The sequence below is a fragment of the Rhinoderma darwinii genome, unplaced genomic scaffold (genome assembly GCF_050947455.1).
Source record: "Rhinoderma darwinii isolate aRhiDar2 unplaced genomic scaffold, aRhiDar2.hap1 Scaffold_597, whole genome shotgun sequence".
NCBI lineage: Eukaryota > Metazoa > Chordata > Amphibia > Anura > Rhinodermatidae > Rhinoderma > Rhinoderma darwinii.
In genome coordinates, this window is record NW_027464151.1 from 51,712 (window position 1) to 75,760 (window position 24,049).

Below are 24,049 nucleotides of genomic sequence, written 5' to 3' on the forward strand. Positions count from 1 at the left end.
CGAGGCGCAGGCACGTTCATGGCGAATACGGAGCCAGGCGTGATCACGTCTTATACACTGTCTGTCCCTGTCAATCAAAGAAGGACGGGGGACTAGAAGGACGGGGGACTAGAAGCAATGGTGATGCCCTTGTTGCTCCAAAAAGCTAATTTGCATCTGAATAATCAATGCACCGGAGGCGGCCATCGGAAAAATGAAATCCACGTTCTATTCAGGCGACACGATGTTACTGCGCTGCTGCTTTCATAGAGCATTTATTCGAGGTGATGTCTCCAGAAATCGAAGAAACTTAATATAGAAAGTTGCAAAGCTTTTCTGACTACGAGGATTATGTTTTAATTACAGAAGACTGGACACCGGCCCTTTAAGAGTCCACCTAGGCGGACAGAAGAGGCTCCACATGGTAAACACAGCGCTCTAGCGATTATAGACTGTGCTCACAGCAGCGCCACCTGCAGGAGAAACCAAGTACAAATAGTGCAGCTCAGATTATACTGCCTGCTCGTGAGAGGTGGAGCTTATACCTACAGGTAGTCACAGCCCCGCCCCTCTTCACATCATCTGACATATACATCAGGAATAAACTCTGACCATAAGAATAGTTCTTGCAGCGTCTGACGGTTTCAGAAAGTGCAGCCGGATCTCTGCACAGGAGTCTAAGGACACGGAGGGGAACACGGCCGGACAGTAAAGGCGAATTCTGGTGACAGGCAGCGCCAATATAGTGCGGGTGCTTTATAGTTTGTTACGGCCACCGATTTTGGTATCGGCATGTTTTCATAGACTGAAGATCACGAGGGTGCACTTACTTATCTCTATATCATCTATGGCCGCCTGCAGCCTCTTCTGTAAACTTTCCTCGGACTCCGTGTTGCGGTCGCGAAGCCTCTTCTCCTGTGATTACAGCAAAGAAGCTCAGGATCAGTGCAGGATAAGTAATGTATGTACACAGTGACTCCACCAGCAGAATAGCGAGTGCAGCTCTGGAGTATAATACAGGATGTAACTCAGGAGCAGTACAGGATAAGTAATGTAATGTATGTACACAGTGACTCCACCAGCAGAATAGTGAGTGCAGCTCTGGAGTATAATACAGGATGTAACTCAGGATCAGTACAGGATAAGTAATGTATGTACACAGTGACTCCACCAGCAGAATAGTGAGTGCAGCTCTGGAGTATAATACAGGATATAACTCAGGATTAGTACAGGATAAGTAATGTAATGTATGTACACAGTGACTCCACCAGCAGAATAGTGAGTGCAGCTCTGGAGTATAATACAGGATGTAACTCAGGATCAGTACAGGATAAGTAATGTAATGTATGTACACAGTGACTCCACCAGCAGAATAGTGAGTGCAGCTCTGGAGTATAATACAGGATGTAACTCAGGATCAGTACAGGATAAGTAATGTATGTACACAGTGACTCCACCAGCAGAATAGTGAGTGCAGCTCTGGAGTATAATACAGGATGTAACTCAGGATCAGTACAGGATAAGTAATGTAATGTATGTACACAGTGACTCCACCAGCAGAATAGTGAGTGCAGCTCTGGAGTATAATACAGGATGTAACTCAGGATCAGTACAGGATAGGTAATGTAATGTATGTACACAGTGACTCCACCAGCAGAATAGTGAGTGCAGCTCTGGAGTATAATACAGGATGTAACTCAGGATCAGTACAGGATAGGTAATGTAATGTATGTACACAGTGACTCCACCAGCAGAATAGTGAGTGCAGCTCTGGAGTATAATACAGGATGTAACTCAGGATCAGTACAGGATAAGTAATGTATGTACACAGTGACTCCACCAGCAGAATAGTGAGTGCAGCTCTGGAGTATAATACAGGATGTAACACAATTGCTCTCTCTACATTGCCCTCACTTACCAAGATCTGGACAGACGGAGGCTGAATGGAGATGTAGAGGGGGTTCAGGTCGGTCTTCTTTATGCTCTTGACTCCCTGCATATCGATGTCCAGGATGCAGATCTGGTTCCTTGCCTGCACCGCTTGCACTGCTGCTTTACTGGAGGGGGGAGGGGGAGACAACACACACACGGACAGACTGATTGCGGAGCAACAAAGTATGAAATGCCACCTCCCTGTTCCGAATAATTCATGTTTTATTGTTATTACATAAACAGCTTTACATGATCTGCTGCAATACTTTGTGCTGCTGTGGCAGCCTGATTTTTGACAGTCTGACACTCATGACCTCGCTGTAAAGCGGTTAATTAACGACAGGACGTCTTGGCTTAGTCACGTGACCTGCACCGTATGTCCTCTGCTATAATCGGATTACTTGGATGAGATTAGTCTAATTGTAGGCGTCCTGATCCGCGCTCACGTGCTGTGGAGCTTCTCTCAGGAAGTATCGGCTTGACCCTTAAATAAAGAGCGACCAGTCCCCTAAATCCAATAAGAGTAAACTGGGGGGGGGGGGGGCTTCACATATAAATCAGGTCAATTATACAACCCGCGATACAAGCACTGCTGTAACCATAGTGGGGGAGGGGCGCACAACGTCCCTCTCTAGGGACATACACATATAGGTCTCGCCCGGCAGCTCATACCTGGTCCCGTACATGTTCCCGGAAAACACTGCGTTCTCTATGAACTCCCCGTTGGCAATGCCTCGTTGCATCTCTTCCCGGGCACAAAGTGGTAATCTACGAGAAGAGGGGATTGGATTAAACAGGGCGGCAAAATGTCACGGATGAAAAAAATAGTCTTGTGTTTTTCATCTGTGACAGGTGTCCGTACTGCAGCTCTAATACAGCATGAAATTATCAATAGATAAAAAAAAGCGAGAGCCTAGAATATCAGATTGGAAGGGGGGGGGGGGGGGGTTTTACCTTTCCCGTTGGTTTCTCCGGATCTGGGGCTCCTCGTTGTGTCTATAAATGCGGAGATATAAAACTGAGGTGTTTGTCGCAGTTTTCATCTCTCACCGTCAGTCCCCATAATGGCGGCCGGGTACTTACGGGACACGGGAGAACCCGAACACGCCCTCGTACTCCTTCAGTAGTCTCTTCAGGAACGTGCTCTTCCCTGCGCCGGAGGGTCCGCTCAGCACCACGGGACGGGGTCCTGCCATCACTGCCGGGATAGAATAACCTACAATCAGTTCTGCGCAGACGATGAGCCGCCGTCATCACGAGACCGGAACGTGGAGAAAAGACGCAGCGCCCAATAGTGGACGACAATCATAGCCGACCGCAACAACGAAGCCGAGAGACGTCACGGCTCAACATTCACAAGAGGATTTCCTGCAGGAACGTCGCGCCAAATGGGATGCGGAACTAAAGAACAGATCCCGGGTCTATTATACAGAGAGGAGGAGGAGGAGGAGGAGAGATCCCGGGTCTATTATACAGAGAGGAGGAGGAGGGGGGAGAGATCCCGGGTCTATTATACAGAGAGGAGGGAGGGGGGAGAGATCCCGGGTCTATTATACAGAGAGGAGGAGGAGGAGGAGGAGGAGGAGAGATCCCGGGTCTATTATACAGAGAGGAGGAGGAGGGGGAGAGATCCCGGGTCTATTATACAGAGAGGAGGAGGAGGAGGAGAGATCCCGGGTCTATTATACAGAGAGGAGGAGGAGGGGGAGAGATCCCGGGTCTATTATACAGAGAGGAGGAGGAGGAGGAGAGATCCCGGGTCTATTATACAGAGAGGAGGAGGAGGAGGAGGGAGGAGAGATCCCGGGTCTATTATACAGAGAGGAGGAGGAGGGGGGAGAGATCCCAGGTCTATTATACAGAGAGGAGGAGGAGGAGAGATCCCGGGTCTATTATACAGAGAGGAGGAGGAGGGGGAGAGATCCCAGGTCTATTATACAGAGAGGAGGAGGAGGAGAGATCCCGGGTCTATTATACAGAGAGGAGGAGGAGGGGGAGAGATCCAGGTCTATTATACAGAGAGGAGGAGAGGGGAGAGATCCCGGTCTATTATACAGAGAGGAGGAGGAGGGGGGAGGAGATCCCGGGTCTATTATACAGAGAGGAGGAGGAGGAGGAGGAGAGATCCCGGGTCTATTATACAGAGAGGAGGAGGAGGAGGAGAGATCCCGGGTCTATTATACAGAGAGGAAGGAGGGGGGAGAGATCCCGGGTCTATTATACAGAGAGGAGAGGAGGAGGAAGGGGAGAGATCCCGGGTCTATTATACAGAGAGGAGGAGGGGGGGGGGAGAGATCCCGGGTCTATTATACAGAGAGGAGGAGGAGGGGGAGGGGGAGAGATCCCGGGTCTATTATACAGAGAGGAGGAGGAAGGGGAGAGATCCCGGGTCTATTATACAGAGAGGAGGAGGAGGGGGAGGGGGAGAGATCCCGGGTCTATTATACAGAGAGGAGGAGGGGGGAGAGATCCCGGGTCTATTATACAGAGAGGAGGAGGAAGGGGGAGAGATCCCGGGTCTATTATACAGAGAGGAAGGGGAGAGATCCCGGGTCTATTATACAGAGAGGAGGAGGAGGAGGAGGAGGAGGAGGAGAGAGATCCCGGGTCTATTATACAGAGAGGAGGAGGAAGGGGAGAGATCCCGGGTCTATTATACAGAGAGGAGGAGGAAGGGGGAGAGATCCCGGGTCTATTATACAGAGAGGAGGAGGAGGAGGAGGAGGGAGAGATCCCGGGTCTATTATACAGAGAGGAGGAGGAAGGGGGAGAGATCCCGGGTCTATTATACAGAGAGGAGGAGGGAGGAGAGATCCCGGGTCTATTATACAGAGAGGAGGAGGGGGGGGAGGGGGAGAGATCCCGGGTCTATTATACAGAGAGGAGGAGGAGGGGGAGGGGGAGAGATCCCGGGTCTATTATACAGAGAGGAGGAGGAAGGGGAGAGATCCCGGGTCTATTATACAGAGAGGAGGAGGAGGGGGAGGGGGAGAGATCCCGGGTCTATTATACAGAGAGGAGGAGGGGGGAGAGATCCCGGGTCTATTATACAGAGAGGAGGAGGAAGGGGGAGAGATCCCGGGTCTATTATACAGAGAGGAAGGGGAGAGATCCCGGGTCTATTATACAGAGAGGAGGAGGAGGAGGAGGAGGAGGAGGAGGAGGAGAGATCCCGGGTCTATTATACAGAGAGGAGGAGGAAGGGGAGAGATCCCGGGTCTATTATACAGAGAGGAGGAGGAAGGGGGAGAGATCCCGGGTCTATTATACAGAGAGGAGGAGGAGAGGGAGAGATCCCGGGTCTATTATACAGAGAGGAGGAGGAGAGATCCCGGGTCTATTATACAGAGAGGAGGAGGAGGAGGAGGAGGAGGAGGAGGAGGAGAGATCCCGGGTCTATTATACAGAGAGGAGGAGGAAGGGGGAGAGATCCCGGGTCTATTATACAGAGAGGAGGAGGAAGGGGGAGAGATCCCGGGTCTATTATACAGAGAGGAGGAGGAGGAGGGAGAGATCCCGGGTCTATTATACAGAGAGGAGGAGGAAGGGGGAGAGATCCCGGGTCTATTATACAGAGAGGAGGAGGAGAGATCCCGGGTCTATTATACAGAGAGGAGGAGGAGGGGGGAGAGATCCCGGGTCTATTATACAGAGAGGAGGAGGAGGGGGGAGAGATCCCGGGTCTATTATACAGAGAGGAGGAGGGGGGAGAGATCCCGGGTCTATTATACAGAGAGGAGGAGGAAGGGGGAGAGATCCCGGGTCTATTATACAGAGAGGAAGGGGAGAGATCCCGGGTCTATTATACAGAGAGGAGGAGGAGGAGGAGGAGGAGAGGAGGAGAGATCCCGGGTCTATTATACAGAGAGGAGGAGGAAGGGGGAGAGATCCCGGGTCTATTATACAGAGAGGAGGAGGAGGAGAGATCCCGGGTCTATTATACAGAGAGGAGGAGGAGGAGGAGGAGAAGGAGAGAGGAGGAGGAGGGAGGAGGAGGAGGAGGAGGAGGAGAGATCCCGGGGTCTATTATACAGAGAGGAGGAGGAGGGGGGGGAGATCCCGGGTCTATTATACAGAGAGGAGGAGGAAGGGGGAGAGATCCCGGGTCTATTATACAGAGAGGAGGAGGGGGGAGAGATCCCGGGTCTATTATACAGAGAGGAGGAGGAAGGGGAGAGATCCCGGGTCTATTATACAGAGAGGAGGAGGAAGGGGAGAGATCCCGGGTCTATTATACAGAGAGGAGGAGGAAGGGAAGGGGAGAGATCCCGGGTCTATTATACAGAGAGGAGGAGGAGGAGGAGGAGAAGGAGGAGGAGGAGAGATCCCGGGTCTATTATACAGAGAGGAGGAGGAAGGGGGAGGAGATCCCGGGTCTATTATACAGAGAGGAGGAGGGGGGAGAGATCCCGGGTCTATTATACAGAGAGGAGGAGGAAGGGGAGAGATCCCGGGTCTATTATACAGAGAGGAGGAGGAGGAGGAGAGATCCCGGGTCTATTATACAGAGAGGAGGAGGAGGAGGGGAGAAGGAGAAGGAGGAGGAGGAGGAGGAGGAGGAGGAGGAGAAGATCCCGGGTCTATTATACAGAGAGGAGGAGGAGGGGGGGGGAGATCCCGGGTCTATTATACAGAGAGGAGGAGGAAGGGGGAGAGATCCCGGGTCTATTATACAGAGAGGAGGAGGGGGGAGAGATCCCGGGTCTATTATACAGAGAGGAGGAGGAAGGGGAGAGATCCCGGGTCTATTATACAGAGAGGAGAGGAAGGGGAGAGATCCCGGGTCTATTATACAGAGAGGAGGAGGAAGGGGAGAGATCCCGGGTCTATTATACAGAGAGGAGGAGGAGGAGGAGGAGAAGGAGGAGGAGGAGAGATCCCGGGTCTATTATACAGAGAGGAGGAGGAAGGGGGAGGAGATCCCGGGTCTATTATACAGAGAGGAGGAGGGGGAGAGATCCCGGGTCTATTATACAGAGAGGAGGAGGAAGGGGAGAGATCCCGGGTCTATTATACAGAGAGGAGGAGGAAGGGGAGAGATCCCGGGTCTATTATACAGAGAGGAGGAGGAAGGGGAGAGATCCCGGGTCTATTATACAGAGAGGAGGAGAGAAAGGGGAGAGATCCCGGGTCTATTATACAGAGAGGAGGAGGAAGGGGAGAGATCCCGGGTCTATTATACAGAGAGGAGGAGGAAGGGAGAGATCCCGGGTCTATTATACAGAGAGGGAGGAGGAAGGGGAGAGATCCCGGGTCTATTATACAGAGAGAGGAGGAAGGGGAGAGATCCCGGGTCTATTATACAGAGAGGAGGAGGAAGGGGAAGATCCGGGTCTATTATACAGAGAGGAGGAGGAAGGGGAGAGATCCCGGGTCTATTATACAGAGAGGAGGAGGAAGGGGAGAGATCCCGGGTCTATTATACAGAGAGGAGGAGGAAGGGAGAGATCCCGGGTCTATTATACAGAGAGGAGGAGGAAGGGGAGAGATCCCGGGTCTATTATACAGAGAGGAGGAGGAAGGGGAGAGATCCCGGGTCTATTATACAGAGAGGAGGGGAAGGGGAGAGATCCCGGGTCTATTATACAGAGAGGAGGAGGAAGGGAGAGATCCCGGGTCTATTATACAGAGAGGAGGAGGAAGGGGAGAGATCCCGGGTCTATTATACAGAGAGGAGGAGGAGGGGGGAGAGATCCCGGGTCTATTATACAGAGAGGAGGAGGAGGGGGGGAGAGATCCCGGGTCTATTATACAGAGAGGAGGAGGAGGGGGAGAGATCCCGGGTCTATTATACAGAGAGGAGGAGGAGGGGAGAGATCCCGGGTCTATTATACAGAGAGGAGGAGGAGGGGGAGAGATCCCGGGTCTATTATACAGAGAGGAGGAGGGAGCAGAGATCCCGGGTCTATTATACAGAGAGGAGGAGGAAGGGGGAGAGATCCCGGGTCTATTATACAGAGAGGAGGAGGAGGGGGGAGAGATCCCGGGTCTATTATACAGAGAGGAGGAGGAGGGGGAGAGATCCCGGGTCTATTATACAGAGAGGAGGAGGAGGGGGGAGAGATCCCGGGTCTATTATACAGAGAGGAGGAGGAGGGGGGAGAGATCCCGGGTCTATTATACAAGAGAGGAGGAGGGGCTTATTCTGCAGCACATCGCAGCCTCAGCACGCACCTGTCTCCTTCCTGCGCTGGTCTGCGGCTGGTGCGGAGCTGAGGGTTTTGGTTTGGTGACAGGTCGGGTGGAGGTGGATAATCTGCGCTGCTTTCCTCTCTACAGCCGGTCACACCCCCACGCAGCACACAAGGGGTTAAGAGCTGAGGCCCCCCCCTCATAACACCCTGCCCCTCAGGATACAACCAAAGTCACTCATCATTACCCCCCCCCCCCCCCCGCAGTCACCATTTTGATCACTTTTTATTACATTTTTTTCAGCTCTAAGTTGAGAAAAAAAACGGGGACTGGCATTTAATTTTTTTTTTTAAGGCGCTCACCGCGCACGTATAATTGTAGCAGCTCGGACTTTTACGGACGCAGCGATACCAACTGTTTATTTTTTACTTTAGAGGAAAAAGTTTTTGTTTTCTTTAAACTTTTAATATATAATTTCTTTTACACATTTTGACTGACAGCCGACGCCTGCCGCGCATGGAGCGGGGTCACCGCGTGAGCGTCATACATCACCCCCTGCACCAGGACATACCGGCGCCTCCTGGTGCCTGAGGGGGTTAAATGCACAGCCCCTCCCCCCCGGAGCAGATAACAGCGCGGGAGCTTTATAAGCCACTGATCACACAGGGCGGACACGCTGCGTAAAAGACACCGCGTCCCCCGCGTCACCGCAAAATGTGTTGGTTTTTCGAGCAGAACGTGCGATGCGGAAACTGCACAGAAAAAAAAACAAGAAACCGCGCCGCAGGTCCATTGCTGAACGTTTTTTCCCGCAGCGAGTGGCGGACATTTGTTTTATCTCGTCCACTTTGCTGCCACGTATTGTGCTGCCGATTATCCACAACGAAATCCATTGCAGAGAATCGGCAGTATTAACGCTACGTGTGAACTGACCCGAGAGGAGCGGCTGCGATCCGGCACCAATATAGAAGATCCTCAGCACCGGAAGATGGGACATAAAGTAGGGATCATGGGGGAGGGGGGACGTAAAGCTCAGGGGCCCTGATACAAAATCTGTACGATTCCCTCACAATGCGCCATTTATAATACTGGTGCCCACTTAGGGGGCAAAGGGGCCTTTTGGGCTCCATGGCCCGGGTGTGACTGCTAGAGCTCAGTCACTTTACACGTGGCACTGCCATAGGATCCCACAAGGCCATTCATGACATTTCTGATCTACTAGATCTGCCCAGTCACATGTAACTGATCTGCTAGATCTGCCCGGTCACCTGTGTTATTATTATCTGCTAGATCTGCTCTGGTCACCTGTAAGTGTTATTATCTGCTAGATCTGCCCCAGTCACCTGTAAGTGTTATTATCTGCTAGATCTGCCCCGGTCACCTGTAAGTGTTATTATCTGCTAGATCTGCCCCGGTCACCTGTAAGTGTTATTATTATCTGCTAGATCTGCCCCAGTCACCTGTAAGTGTTATTATTATCTGCTAGATCTGCCCCAGTCACCTGTAAGTGTTATTATTATCTGCTAGATCTGCCGCGGTCACCTGTAAGTGTTATTATTATCTGCTAGATCTGCCCCAGTCACCTGTAAGTGTTATTATTATCTGCTAGATCTGCCCCGGTCACCTGTAAGTGTTATTATTATATGCTAGATCTGCCCCGGTCACCTGTAAGTGTTATTTTTGTGCCATAGCGTCTAGGAGTAACAGCTCAGCGAGGTAGCGGTAGACCACGTAACTCACAGAGTGGGGGGGCGGCGCGTACTAAAGCGTGTGACGTGTAATAGTCTCCATCACCCACCACAGAGATCCCCCCCGCCTCTCGATGACTTCAGCACCAGATCTGTGTCCGGAACTTCATGAAATGGGTTTCATTGATCGCTGCCCACAAACTTTAGGGTATGTTCACACGCCCTATTTACGGACCTAATTGGGCGTTTTACGTCTCAAATTATGTCCGAAAATACGGCTCCAAACATCTGCCCGTTGAAGTCAATGGGGTTACCATGTTCTGTGCACACAGGCTTTTTCTATACGAGTTGCTGTCAAAAGACGGTGCGTAAAAAGACGCCCGCGTCAAACAAGTGCAGGTCACTTCTTGGGACGTAATTGGAGCAGTTTGTCATGGACGCCATTGAAAAACAGCTCCAATTACGTCGGTAATTGACGCCGCGAAAAACGAGTACGAGCAATTACGTCTGAAATTCAGGAGCTTCCCTTGAAAACAGCTCCCGTAGTTTCAGGCGTATTGGACGCTGCCGTGTGAACAGACCCCAAGATGACTCAATGCCAAGCGGCGGCTGGAGTGGTGTAAAGCTCGCGGAGCAGCGTGTTCTCTGGAGCGATGACGCACGGCTCACTATCTGGCAGCCTGATGGAGGAATCGGAGTTCGGCGGACGCCAGGAAGCCGCTGCCTACCGGAATTTCGGAAAATTTGTGACATTTGCAACTTGTTATAATGTTTAGGAAGCGACTGCCGAATACGAAACCAGAAACCACTATTATTACGCGGTGCCAGAAAGTAATTATAACCGGAGATAGAGCGATGGCGGCAAAGAAGAGAAATCGGATTGTTGTACTGCGGGAATTGGGTCTGACCTACGCTGAAGATACAAGAGAAGACGGCGAACCGCGACTAAATCCGGAGTGCGAAAAAAAAAACTGTGTACAAGGCGACGCAGCAGAGCTGTACGCGGAGGGGGCGAGGCGACGCAGCAGAGCTGTACGCGGAGGGGGCGAGGCGACGCAGCAGAGCTGTACGCGGAGGGGGCGAGGCGACGCAGCAGAGCTGTACGCGGAGGGGGCGAGGAGACGCAGCAGAGCTGTACGCGGAGGGGGCGAGGAGACGCAGCAGAGCTGTACGCGGAGGGGGCGAGGAGACGCAGCAGAGCTGTACGCGGAGGGGGCGAGGGAGACGCAGCAGAGCTGTACGCGGAGGGGGCGAGGAGACGCAGCAGAGCTGTACGCGGAGGGGGCGAGGAGACGCAGCAGAGCTGTACGCGGAGGGGGCGAGGAGACGCAGCAGAGCTGTACGCGGAGGGGGCGAGGAGACGCAGCAGAGCTGTACGCGGAGGGGGCGAGGAGACGCAGCAGAGCTGTACGCGAGGGGGCGAGGAGACGCAGCAGAGCTGTACGCGGAGGGGGCGAGGAGACGCAGCAGAGCTGTACGCGGGAGGGGGCGAGGAGACGCAGCAGAGCTGTACGCGGAGGGGGCGAGGAGACGCAGCAGAGCTGTACGCGGAGGGGGCGAGGAGACGCAGCAGAGCTGTACGCGGAGGGGGCGAGGAGACGCAGCAGAGCTGTACGCGGAGGGGGCGAGGAGACGCAGCAGAGCTGTACGCGGAGGGGGCGAGGAGACGCAGCAGAGCTGTACGCGGAGGGGGCGAGGAGACGCAGCAGAGCTGTACGCGGAGGGGGGCGAGGAGACGCAGCAGAGCTGTACGCGGAGGGGGTGAGGAGACTCAGCAGAGCTGTACGTGGAGGGGGTGAGGAGATGCAGCAGAGCTGTACGTGGAGGGGGTGAGGAGATGCAGCAGAGCTGTACGTGGAGGGGGTGAGGCGACGCAGCAGAGCTGTACGTGGAGGGGGTGAGGAGACGCAGCAGAGCTGTACGCGGAGGGGGCGAGGCGACGTAGCAGAGCTGTACGTGGAGGGGGTGAGGAGACTCAGCAGAGCTGTACGTGGAGGGGGTGAGGAGACTCAGCAGAGCTGTACGTGGAGGGGGTGAGGCGATGTAGCAGAGCTGTACGTGGAGGGGGTGAGGCGATGTAGCAGAGCTGTACGTGGAGGGGGTGAGGAGACGCAGCAGAGCTGTACGTGGAGGGGGTGAGGCGATGTAGCAGAGCTGTACGTGGAGGGGGTGAGGCGATGTAGCAGAGCTGTACGTGGAGGGGGTGAGGAGATGCAGCAGAGCTGTACGTACCAGGTGTGAGATGCAGCAGAGCTGTACGTGGAGGGGGTGAGGCGATGTAGCAGAGCTGTACGTGGAGGGGGTGAGGAGATGCAGCAGAGCTGTACGTACCAGGTGTGAGATGCAGCAGAGCTGTACGTGGAGGGGGTGAGGCGATGTAGCAGAGCTGTACGTGGAGGGGGTGAGGCGATGCAGCAGAGCTGTACGTACCAGGTGTGAGATGCAGCAGAGCTGTACGTGGAGGGGGTGAGGCGATGTAGCAGAGCTGTACGTGGAGAGGGTGAGGCGATGCAGCAGAGCTGTACGTACCAGGTGTGAGATGTAGCAGAGCTGTACGTGGCAGGTGGGTGAAGAGAAGTAGTAAATCCGTACGTGGAGATGTAGTGTAGGGTTACAATCAGTCTTATATACAGGTGGGGCAGTCCATTATCACGCTGGGAGAGGGGGGTTAGTTACCTGCAGACGCCAGGGTGCTCAGGAATCTCCGGCGGATCATGGACACATCGGTCTGGACTGAGGGGCGGGGCCATATGTGCAGGATTTTAGGGCAGTGGGCGGGGTTCATGGGTTACGTCACACATAGTTATGGTTCATCTCTATGGGCGTGTTCGGTCACCACAGTAACGGCCGTTAAGTTTGTTTCATTTTCTGTTGCGCGATGACGTCACCACTTGTCTCCTTTTGTGGCGCCATTTTACATGCGCCTTTTCCTCTGAATTTTAGGTCTTTACGGCTTCATTAACATGGCGGCTTCTCGCTTTCCAGCGGATACACCCGAGCGCACAGTGATGACGTCAGGAGCCAGGTCTGCACGTGCGCTGTGACTTTGTGGTGAGTAGCGGCCGCCTCGTGTTATGTCAGAGGATGGAGCTCCGGAAATGTCACTGTAGGACTACATGTCTCAGCATCTCTGTCAGCCCTGCCTGGCTCCACACGGACTATACCTCCCAGCATCCAATGATAACGTGTCAACTCCTCCTGTCTCCAGAAAGTGGTGTCTGCTGGGAGTTGTAGTCCGGCCTTTATGTGCAGCCAGGAGCACCCTAAGCCGTCTCCTGGGAGTTGTAGTCCATCTTCATGCCCAGCTTGATGCTGAGTCTTGTAGTCCTATAGTAACAGGTGAAGTTTCTGTTCATGTTAATTCTCAGAATTCGTGGACAATCAGGTGCCGGATTAGAGGAGCTCTCCTGTATCTATATAGTGGGTAGAGGCCTCCCCCGCCCAGGTTATAGCGCCCTCCTCGTATCAGGACCCCGCTGACATTGCAGCTCGCCCGCTTCTTACTGTAAATATCTGCCTTATTGTTCCTTTCTCTGTTGCAGGTCTCCGGTGTCATCAGACGGCGCCCCGATGGCTGCTCTTGTGAGGACGGAACTGCGGCCAATACTCTCCTCCGGTAACATCTTATATCAGGATAAAGTCACAGTTCACATGATTCTTCCTCACATCTGTTTCTGGGAAAGCTGGGTGACCACCAATATGCCCCATTACAATGCCCATAAAGAAGTGGTCACCCAACTTTCTTATAGTCCTGATCGGAAATCTTATTTATGTAGTGACTGATCCTGAGTTACATCCTGTGTTATACTCCAGAGCTGCACTCACTATTCTGCTGGTGGAGTCACTGTGTACATACATTACATTACTTATCCTGTACTGATCCTGAATTACATCCTGTATTATACTCCAGAGCTGCACTCACTATTCTGCTGGTGGAGTCACTGTGTACATACATTACATTACTTATCCTGTACTGATCCTGAGTTACATCCTGTATTATACTCCAGAGCTGTACTCACTATTCTGCTGGTGGAGTCACTGTGTACATACATTACATTACTTATCCTGTACTGCTCCTGAGTTACATCCTGTATTATACTCAGAGCTGCACTCACTATTCTGCTGGTGGAGTCACTGTGTACATACATTACATTACTTATCCTGTACTGATCCTGTGTTATATCCTGTATTATACTCCAGAGCTGCACTCACTATTCTGCTGGTGGAGTCACTGTGTACATACATTACATTACTTATCCTGTACTGATCCTGAGTTACATCCTGTATTATACTCCAGAGCTGCACTCACTATTCTGCTGGTGGAGTCACTGTGTACATACATTACTTATCCTGTACTGATCCTGAGTTATATACTGTATTATACTCCAGAGCTGCACTCACTATTCTGCTGGTGGAGTCACTGTGTACATACAATACATTACTTATCCTGTACTGATCCTGAGTTACATCCTGTATTATACTCCAGAGCTGCACTCACTATTCTGCTGGTGGAGTCACTGTGTACATACATTACATTACTTATCCTGTACTGATCCTGAGTTACATCCTGTATTATACTCCAGAGCTGCACTCACTATTCTGCTGGTGGAGTCGCTGTGTACATACATTACATTACTTATCCTGTACTGATCCTGTATTATACTCCAGAGCTGCACTCACTATTCTGCTGGTGGAGTCACTGTGTACATACATTACATACTTATCCTATACTGATCCTGAGTTACATCCTGTATTATACTCCAGAGCTGCACTCACTATTCTGCTGGTGGAGTCACTGTGTACATACATTACATTACTGATCCTGTACTGATCCTGAGTTACATCCTGTATTATACTCCAGAGCTGCACTCACTATTCTGCTGGTGGAGTCACTGTGTACATACATTACATTACTTATCCTGTACTGATCCTGAGTTACATCCTGTATTATACTCCAGAGCTGCACTCACTATTCTGCTGGTGGAGTCACTGTGTACATACATTACATTACTTATCCTGTACTGATCCTGAGTTACATCCTGTATTATACTCCAGAGCTGCACTCACTATTCTGCTGGTGGAGTCGCTGTGTACATACATTACATTACTTATCCTGTACTGATCCTGTATTATACTCCAGAGCTGCACTCACTATTCTGCTGGTGGAGTCGCTGTGTACATACATTACATTACTTATCCTGTACTGATCCTGTATTATACTCCAGAGCTGCACTCACTATTCTGCTGGTGGAGTCACGGTGTACATACATTTATTACTTATCCTGTACTGATCCTGAGTTACATCCTGTATTATACTCCAGAGCTGCACTCCCTATTCTGCTGGGGGAGTCACTGTGTACATACATTACATTACTTATCCTATACTGATCCTGAGTTACATCCTGTATTATACTCCAGAGCTGCACTCACTATTCTGCTAGTGGAGTCACTGTGTACATACATTACATTACTTATCCTGTACTGATCCTGAGTTACATCCTGTATTATACTCCAGAGCTGCACTCACTATTCTGCTGGTGGAGTCACTGTGTACATACATTACATTACTTATCCTGTACTGATCCTGAGTTACATTCTGTATTATACTCCAGAGCTGCAATCACTATTCTGCTGGTGGAGTCACTGTGTACATACATTACATTACTTATCCTGTACTGATCCTGAGTTACATCCTGTATTATACTCCAGAGCTGCACTCACTATTCTGCTGGTGGAGTCACTGTGTACATACATTACATTACTTATCCTATACTGATCCTGAGTTACATCCCCCGTGTGTCCTCATCCCGGCTGTGGCAATACACTTAATAGCAAAACGGACACAGCTCACATACAGACAGTAGAGATAGAAACTAAAGTCATTATAATGATGGTGACTAGAAACTGCCCCCCCCCCGAGGGGTATATAGGGCTTGGCCTAGGGAGGAGGGGAATCTCCTGGATGTATAATGAGAGCTGAAGCTGCGGCCGGCGCTCTGAGGAGGTTCCTGTGATGATTTTGTGGACTGTGCGCTGCCCCTGCAGTGAAGGCGACCTGGTCTGTCAGCAGTGGCAGCAATAAATCCTGTTGGAGCTGCCCTGTCGTCATTGGCTCTGCTGATCGTGTATTAACCTAAGGAACCCCATGAGCTCATTAGTAATTAGCCAACTGACCCCAGACATCCCAACTCCACAAACCGTACTCAGAACCCTGGCTGTATCATTAACCCTTCATTTTATACATCGCATTATATTCACCTTATACACGATGTAGCAATAGATATTTCATGCAGCATATATTATACTCCAGAATAGTGAGTGCAGCTCTGGAGTATAATACAGGATGTAACTCAGGATCAGTACAGGATAAGTAATATAATGTATGTACACAGTGACTCCACCAGCAGAATAGTGAGTGCAGCTCTGGAGTATAATACAGGATGTAAGTCAGGATCAGTACAGGATAAGTAATGTAATGTATGTACACAGTGACTCCACCAGCAGAATAGTGAGTGCAGCTCTGGAGTATAATACAGGATGTAACTCAGGATCAGTACAGGATAAGTAATGTAATGTATGTACACAGTGACTCCACCAGCAGAATAGTGAGTGCAGCTCTGGAGTATAATACAGGATGTAACTCAGGATCAGTACAGGATAAGTAATGTAATGTATGTACACAGTGACTCCACCAGCAGAATAGTGAGTGCAGCTCTGGAGTATAATACAGGATGTAACTCAGGATCAGTACAGGATAAGTAATATAATGTATGTACACAGTGACTCCACCAGCAGAATAGTGAGTGCAGCTCTGGAGTATAATACAGGATGTAAGTCAGGATCAGTACAAGATAAGTAATGTAATGTATGTACACAGTGACTCCACCAGCAGAATAGTGAGTGCAGCTCTGCAGTATAATACAGGATATAACTCAGGATCAGTACAGGATAAGTAATGTAATGTATGTACATAGTGACTCCACCAGCAGAATAGTGAGTGCTGCTCTGGAGTATAATACAGGATGTAACTCAGGATCAGTACAGGATAAGTAATGTAATGTATGTACACAGTGACTCCACCAGCAGAATAGTGAGTGCAGCTCTGGACTATAATACAGGATGTAACTCAGGATCAGTACAGGATAAGTAATGTAATGTATGTACACAGTGACTCCACCAGCAGAATAGTGAGTGCAGCTCTGGAGTATAATACAGGATGTAACTCAGGATCAGTATAGGATAAGTAATGTAATGTATGTACACAGTGACTCCACCAGCAGAATAGTGAGTGCAGCTCTGGAGTATAATACAGTATATAACTCAGGATCAGTACAGGATAAGTAATGTAATGTATGTACATAGTGACTCCACCAGCAGAATAGTGAGTGCAGCTCTGGAGTATAATACAGGATATAACTCAGGATCAGTACAGGATAAGTAATGTAATGTATGTACATAGTGACTCCACCAGCAGAATAGTGAGTGCTGCTCTGGAGTATAATACAGGATGTAACTCAGGATCAGTACAGGATAAGTAATGTAATGTATGTACACAGTGACTCCACCAGCAGAATAGTGAGTGCAGCTCTGGACTATAATACAGGATGTAACTCAGGATCAGTACAGGATAAGTAATGTAATGTATGTACACAGTGACTCCACCAGCAGAATAGTGAGTGCAGCTCTGGAGTATAATACAGGATGTAACTCAGGATCAGTATAGGATAAGTAATGTAATGTATGTACACAGTGTCTCCACCAGCAGAATAGTGAGTGCAGCTCTGGAGTATAATACAGGATATAACTCAGGATCAGTACAGGATAAGTAATGTAATGTATGTACACAGTGACTCCACCAGCAGAATAGTGACTGCAGCTCTGGAGTATAATACAGGATATAACTCAGGATCAGTACAAGATAAGTAATGTAATGTATGTACACAGTGACTCCACCAGCAGAATAGTGAGTGCAGCTCTGGAGTATAATACAGGATATAACTCAAGATCAGTACAGGATAAGTAATGTAATGTAATGTACACAGTGACTCCACCAGCAGAATAGTGAGTGCAGCTCTGGAGTATAATACAGGATGTAACTCAGGATCAGTACAGGATAAGTAATGTAATGTATGTACACAGTGACTCCACCAGCAGAATAGTGAGTGCAGCTCTGGAGTATAATACAGGATGTAACTCAGGATCAGTACAGGATAAGTAATGTAATGTACACAGTGACTCCACCAGCAGAATAGTGAGTGCAGCTCTGGAGTATAATACAGGATATAACTCAGGATCAGTACAGGATAAGTAATGTATGTACACAGTGACTCCACCAGCAGAATAGTGAGTACAGCTCTGGAGTATAATACAGGATATAACTCAGGATCAGTACAGGATAAGTAATGTAATGTATGTAAACAGTGACTCCACCAGCAGAATAGTGAGTGCAGCTCTGGAGTATAATACAGGATATAACTCTGGATCAGTACAGGATAAGTAATGTAATGTATGTACACAGTGACTCCACCAGCAGAATAGTGAGTGCAGCTCTGGAGTATAATACAAGATGTAACTTACAGGATAATAATGTAATGTATGTATACAGTGTCTCCACCAGCAGAATAGGGAGTGCAGCTCTGGAGTATAATACAAGATGTAACTTACAGGATAATAATGTAATGTATGTATACAGTGACTCCTCCAGCAGAATAGTGAGTGCAGCTCTGGAGTATAATACAGGATGTAACTCAGGATTAGTACAGGATAAGTAATATAATGTATGTACACAGTGACTCCACCAGCAGAATAGTGAGTGCAGCTCTGGAGTATAATACAGGATGTAACTCAGGATCAGTACAGGATAAGTAATGTAATGTATGTACACAGTGACTCCTCCAGCAGAATAGTGAGTGCAGCTCTGGAGTATAATACAGGATGTAACTCAGGATCAGTACAGGATAAGTAATGTATGTGCACAGTGACTCCACCAGCAGAATAGTGAGTTCAGCTCTGGAGTATAATACAGGATGTAACTCCGGATCAGTACAGGATAAGTAATGTATGTGCACAGTGACTCCACCAGCAGAATAGTGAGTGCAGCTCTGGAGTATAATACAGGATATAACTCAGGATCAGTACAGGATAAGTAATGTATGTACACAGTGACTCCACCAGCAGAATAGTGAGTGCAGCTCTGGAGTATAATACAGGATGTAACTCAGGATCAGTAATGTAATGTATGTACACAGTGACTCAACCAGCAGAATAGTGAGTGCAGCTCTGGAGTATAATACAGGATGTAACTCAGGATCAGTAATGTAATGTATGTACACAGTGACTCCACCAGCAGAATAGTGAGTGCATCTCTGGAGTATAATACAGGCTATAACTCGGGATCCGTACAGGAGAAGTAATGTAATGTATGTACACAGTGACTACACCAGCAGAATAGTGAGTGCAGCTCTGGAGTATAATACAGGATATAACTCAGGATCAGTACAGGATAAGTAATGTAATGTATGTACACAGTGACTCCACCAGCAGAATAGTGAGTGCAGCTCTGGAGTATAATACAGGATGTAACTCAGGATCAGTACAGGATAAGTAATGTATGTGCACAGTGACTCCACCAGCAGAATAATGAGTGCAGCTCTGGAGTATAATACAAGATGTAACTCAGAATCAGTACAGGATAAGTAATGTATGTACACAGTGACTCCCCCAGCTGAATAGAGAGTGCAGCTCTGGAGTATAATACAGGATGTAACTCAGGATCAGTACAGGATAAGTAATGTACACAGTGACAACACCAGCAGAATAGTGAGTGCAGCTCTGGAGTATAATACAGGATGTAACTCCGTATCAGTACAGGATAAGTAATGTAATGTATGAACACAGTGACTCCACCGGCAGAATAGTGAGTGCAGCTCTAGAGTATAATACAGGATGTAACTCAGGATCAGTGCAGGATAAGTAATGTAATGTACACAGTGACTCCACCAGCAGAATAGTGAGTGCAGCTCTGGAGTGTAATACAGGATATAACTCAGGATCAGTACAGGATAAGTAATGTAATGTATGTACACAGTGACCCCACCAGCAGAATAGTGAGTGCAGCTCTGGAGTATAATACTGGATGTAACTGAGGATCAGTACAGGATAAGTAATGTAATGTATGTACACAGTGACTCCACCAGCAGAATAGTGAGTGCAGCTCTGGAGTATAATACAGGATGTAACTCAGGATCAGTACAGGACATGTAATGTATGTACACAGTGACTCCACCAGCAGATTAGTGAGTGCAGCTCTGGAGTATAATACAGGATGTAACTCAGGATCAGTACAGGATAAGTAATGTATGTACACAGTGACTCCACCAGCAGAATAGTGAGTGCAGCTCTAGAGTATAATACAGGATATAACTCAGGATCAGTACAGGATAAGTAATGTATGTACACAGTGACCCCACCAGCAGAATAGTGAGTGCAGCTCTAGAGTATAATACAGGATATAACTCAGGATCAGTACAGGATAAGTAATGTTTGTACACAGTGACTCCACCAGCAGAATAGTGAGTGCAGCTCTGGAGTATAATACAGGATGTAACTCAGGATCAGTACAGGATAAGTAATGTATGTGCACAGTGACTCCACCAGCAGAATAATGAGTGCAGCTCTGGAGTATAATACAAGATGTAACTCAGAATCAGTACAGGATAAGTAATGTATGTACACAGTGACTCCCCCAGCTGAATAGAGAGTGCAGCTCTGGAGTATAATACAGGATGTAACTCAGGATCAGTACAGGATAAGTAATGTACACAGTGACAACACCAGCAGAATAGTGAGTGCAGCTCTGGAGTATAATACAGGATGTAACTCCGTATCAGTACAGGATAAGTAATGTAATGTATGAACACAGTGACTCCACCGGCAGAATAGTGAGTGCAGCTCTAGAGTATAATACAGGATGTAACTCAGGATCAGTGCAGGATAAGTAATGTAATGTACACAGTGACTCCACCAGCAGAATAGTGAGTGCAGCTCTGGAGTGTAATACAGGATATAACTCAGGATCAGTACAGGATAAGTAATGTAATGTATGTACACAGTGACCCCACCAGCAGAATAGTGAGTGCAGCTCTGGAGTATAATACTGGATGTAACTGAGGATCAGTACAGGATAAGTAATGTAATGTATGTACACAGTGACTCCACCAGCAGAATAGTGAGTGCAGCTCTGGAGTATAATACAGGATGTAACTCAGGATCAGTACAGGACATGTAATGTATGTACACAGTGACTCCACCAGCAGATTAGTGAGTGCAGCTCTGGAGTATAATACAGGATGTAACTCAGGATCAGTACAGGATAAGTAATGTATGTACACAGTGACTCCACCAGCAGAATAGTGAGTGCAGCTCTAGAGTATAATACAGGATATAACTCAGGATCAGTACAGGATAAGTAATGTATGTACACAGTGACCCCACCAGCAGAATAGTGAGTGCAGCTCTAGAGTATAATACAGGATATAACTCAGGATCAGTACAGGATAAGTAATGTTTGTACACAGTGACTCCACCAGCAGAATAGTGAGTGCAGCTCTGGAGTATAATACAGGATGTAACTCAGGATCAGTACAGGAGAAGTAATGTAATGTATGTACACAGTGACTCCACCAGCAGAATAGAGAGTGCAGCTCTGGAGTATAATACAGGCTATAACTCGGGATCCGTACAGGAGAAGTAATGTAATGTATGTACACAGTGACTCCACCAGCAGAATAGAGAGTGCAGCTCTGGAGTATAATACTGGATGTAACTCAGGATCAGTACAGGATAAGTAATGTAATGTATGTACACAGTTACTCCACCAGCAGAATAGTGACTGCATCTCTGGAGTATAATACAGGATATAACTCAGGATCAGTACAGGATAAGTAATGTATGTACACAGTGACTCCACCAGCAGAATAGTGAGTGCAGCTCTGGAGTATAATACAGGCTATAACTCGGGATCCGTACAGGAGAAGTAATGTAATGTATGTACACAGTGACTCCACCAGCAGAATAGAGAGTGCAGCTCTGGAGTATAATACTGGATGTAACTCAGGATCAGTACAGGATAAGTAATGTAATGTATGTACACAGTGACTCCACCAGCAGAATAGAGAGTGCAGCTCTGGAGTATAATACAGGATGTAACTCAGGATCAGTACAGGATAAGTAATGTAATGTATGTACACAGTGACTCCACCAGCAGAATAGTGAGTGCAGCTCTGGAGTATAATACAGGATGTAACTCAGGATCAGTACAGGATAAGTAATGTAATGTATGTACACAGTGACTCCACAGGCAGAATAGTGAGTGCAGCTCTGGAGTATAATACAGGATATAACTCCGGATCAGTACAGGATAAGTAATGTATGTACACAGTGACTCCACCAGCAGAATAGTGAGTGCAGCTCTGGAGTATAGTACAGGATGTAACTCAGGATTAGTACAGGATATGTAATGTATGTACACAGTGACTCCACCAGCAGAATAGTGAGTGCAGCTCTAGAGTATAATACAGGATATAACTCAGGATCAGTACAGGATAAGTAATGTATGTACACAGTGACTCCACCAGCAGAATAGTGAGTGCAGCTCTGGAGTATAATACAGGATGTAACTCAGGATCAGTGCAGGAGAAGTAATGTAATGTATGTACACAGTGACTCCACCAGCAGAATAGTGAGTGCAGCTCTGGAGTATAATACAGGATGTAACTCAGGATCAGTACAGGAGAAGTAATGTATGTACACAGTGACCCCACCAGCAGAATAGTGAGTGCAGCTCTGGAGTATAATACAGGATGTAACTCAGGATCAGTACAGGATAAGTAATGTATGTACACAGTGACCCCACCAGCAGAATAGTGAGTGCAGCTCTAGAGTATAATACAGGATGTAACTCAGGATCAGTACAGGATAAGTAATGTAATGTATGTACACAGTGACCCCACCAGCAGAATAGTGAGTGCAGCTCTAGAGTATAATACAGTGCTATTATAAATATTTTCTGTTCTCTCTTTTTTATGATGTGATTTACCTCTTTATATGGTTCCTTTACGTTGTAGTGCTCTCCCCGGTCCCGCGCTCCGTATTTTGGCTTCATGTCAGTTACACACCTCGGCTGCGCTGCACAATTCCAACAAGGCGTGCGTTGGGCGCTCTGGCAGGACGAGTTTCCTGAGAAGTTTCCCCGTTCTGTTAGTGCAACCAGACGGCTCCACCCTCACTATACAGTACAAGGAGCCGCGCAGGATGCTGATCGTAAGTCTCCGCCCACACACGGCGCCGTTACAGCTGTCATGTGACTTGTATTAGAAGTGTCTTCTATCTTGGTGATGATTTCTTTCTGGAGAACATTAAACGTCTTGCGCTCCACGGTGATTTATTACACGCGATATTTTGCGGTGTGAATCGTTATATGACATGCGATTATCTGTGATTTAGAGGAGGAGTTTTCTTTTTGAAGGTAAAAATATTAAAATCCCCGTCTGAGTGCAAAAACATCTCCCATAGTGACGTCATTGTGCGCAGGTGATGACTCGCACGTCGGTGATGTCCTGCGACACTGCGGGGAAAATGTTGAAATTCCTTTAAATATTTGTACAGCAAACAGGACGAGCCCTTTAACTTTTATAGGATGCGGCGCGACGCCTCACTGACTTGTTTTCTGAGCTCTTCTAGACATACGTATGTTTTATGTTCTTCCCTTAGATGCCCCTAGACATCACCACACTGTCCGAGGAGGAGAGAAAAGCCCGGCTCCGCCAGAGGAACCAGGCCAAGAAGATCGGCGCCAAGAAGGAGAAGGTCGTGGACGATGACTTCAACCTGGAGGAATACAGTCAGTTCTGGAAGAAAAAGTGATCGGCCACAAGACCAACGTCCAGAGATTTCTGTCTTTAATAAACGAGTTCTGTGTTCACAATGACGGAGACGTTACGGGGTTAATCATGTCAACACGATCCATGATGGAGCCGGTCCTGGCTGTATACACTCGGCCACCATTACCCACACCCAGCTTTCCACACACCCAGAATGGCTTTTCCCCCTTCACCCATGACTGCATGATCGAGGGACAGGAAACCTACAGATTAAAAAGGTGGAGCCTCCTCCCCCTTCAGTGGTTTCCTGTCCCTGGAGAGAAGGTCTACAGTCCCTGCTACGCCCGGGTTAGTTACCTTTTTCTTGGAGCGGTGGGAACATGAGAAGAGTCCTGCCGGTATCTGGGTCAATCTCATCCTTCCCCGGTCTGAAATAGA

The 24,049-nt window shown here is 48.5% G+C and overlaps 1 protein-coding gene and 1 pseudogene across 1 annotated transcript; one reads left to right on the forward strand and one right to left on the reverse strand.

Moving 5' to 3' along the window:
• Positions 1–394: 394 nt before the first annotated feature.
• Positions 395–12,747, reverse strand: LOC142725432 (guanylate kinase-like; annotated as a pseudogene).
• Positions 12,748–12,788: 41 nt separating this feature from the next.
• MRPL55 (mitochondrial ribosomal protein L55) lies at positions 12,789–23,718 on the forward strand. The gene is made up of 4 exons (XM_075848974.1): positions 12,789–13,151; positions 13,274–13,347; positions 22,856–23,051; positions 23,502–23,718. The coding sequence occupies exons 1-4, from the start codon at positions 13,086–13,088 to the stop codon at positions 23,652–23,654; spliced, it is 489 nt and encodes a 162-aa protein (XP_075705089.1). The 5' UTR covers positions 12,789–13,085; the 3' UTR covers positions 23,655–23,718.
• The last annotated feature ends 331 nt before the right edge of the window (positions 23,719–24,049 follow it).

What these genes read in the sequence shown, in the direction of transcription:
- MRPL55 (XM_075848974.1), top strand. Translation starts at nt 13,086, where the DNA reads ATGTTAATTCTCAGAATTCGTGGACAATCAGGTGCCGGATTAGAGGAG. An exon ending in AGCTCTCCTGTATCTATATA is followed by an intron (nt 13,152 to 13,273) that starts GTGGGTAGAGGC and finishes TCTCTGTTGCAG; the next exon opens with GTCTCCGGTGTCATCAGACG. An exon ending in GCGGCCAATACTCTCCTCCG is followed by an intron (nt 13,348 to 22,855) that starts GTAACATCTTAT and finishes TTTACGTTGTAG; the next exon opens with TGCTCTCCCCGGTCCCGCGC.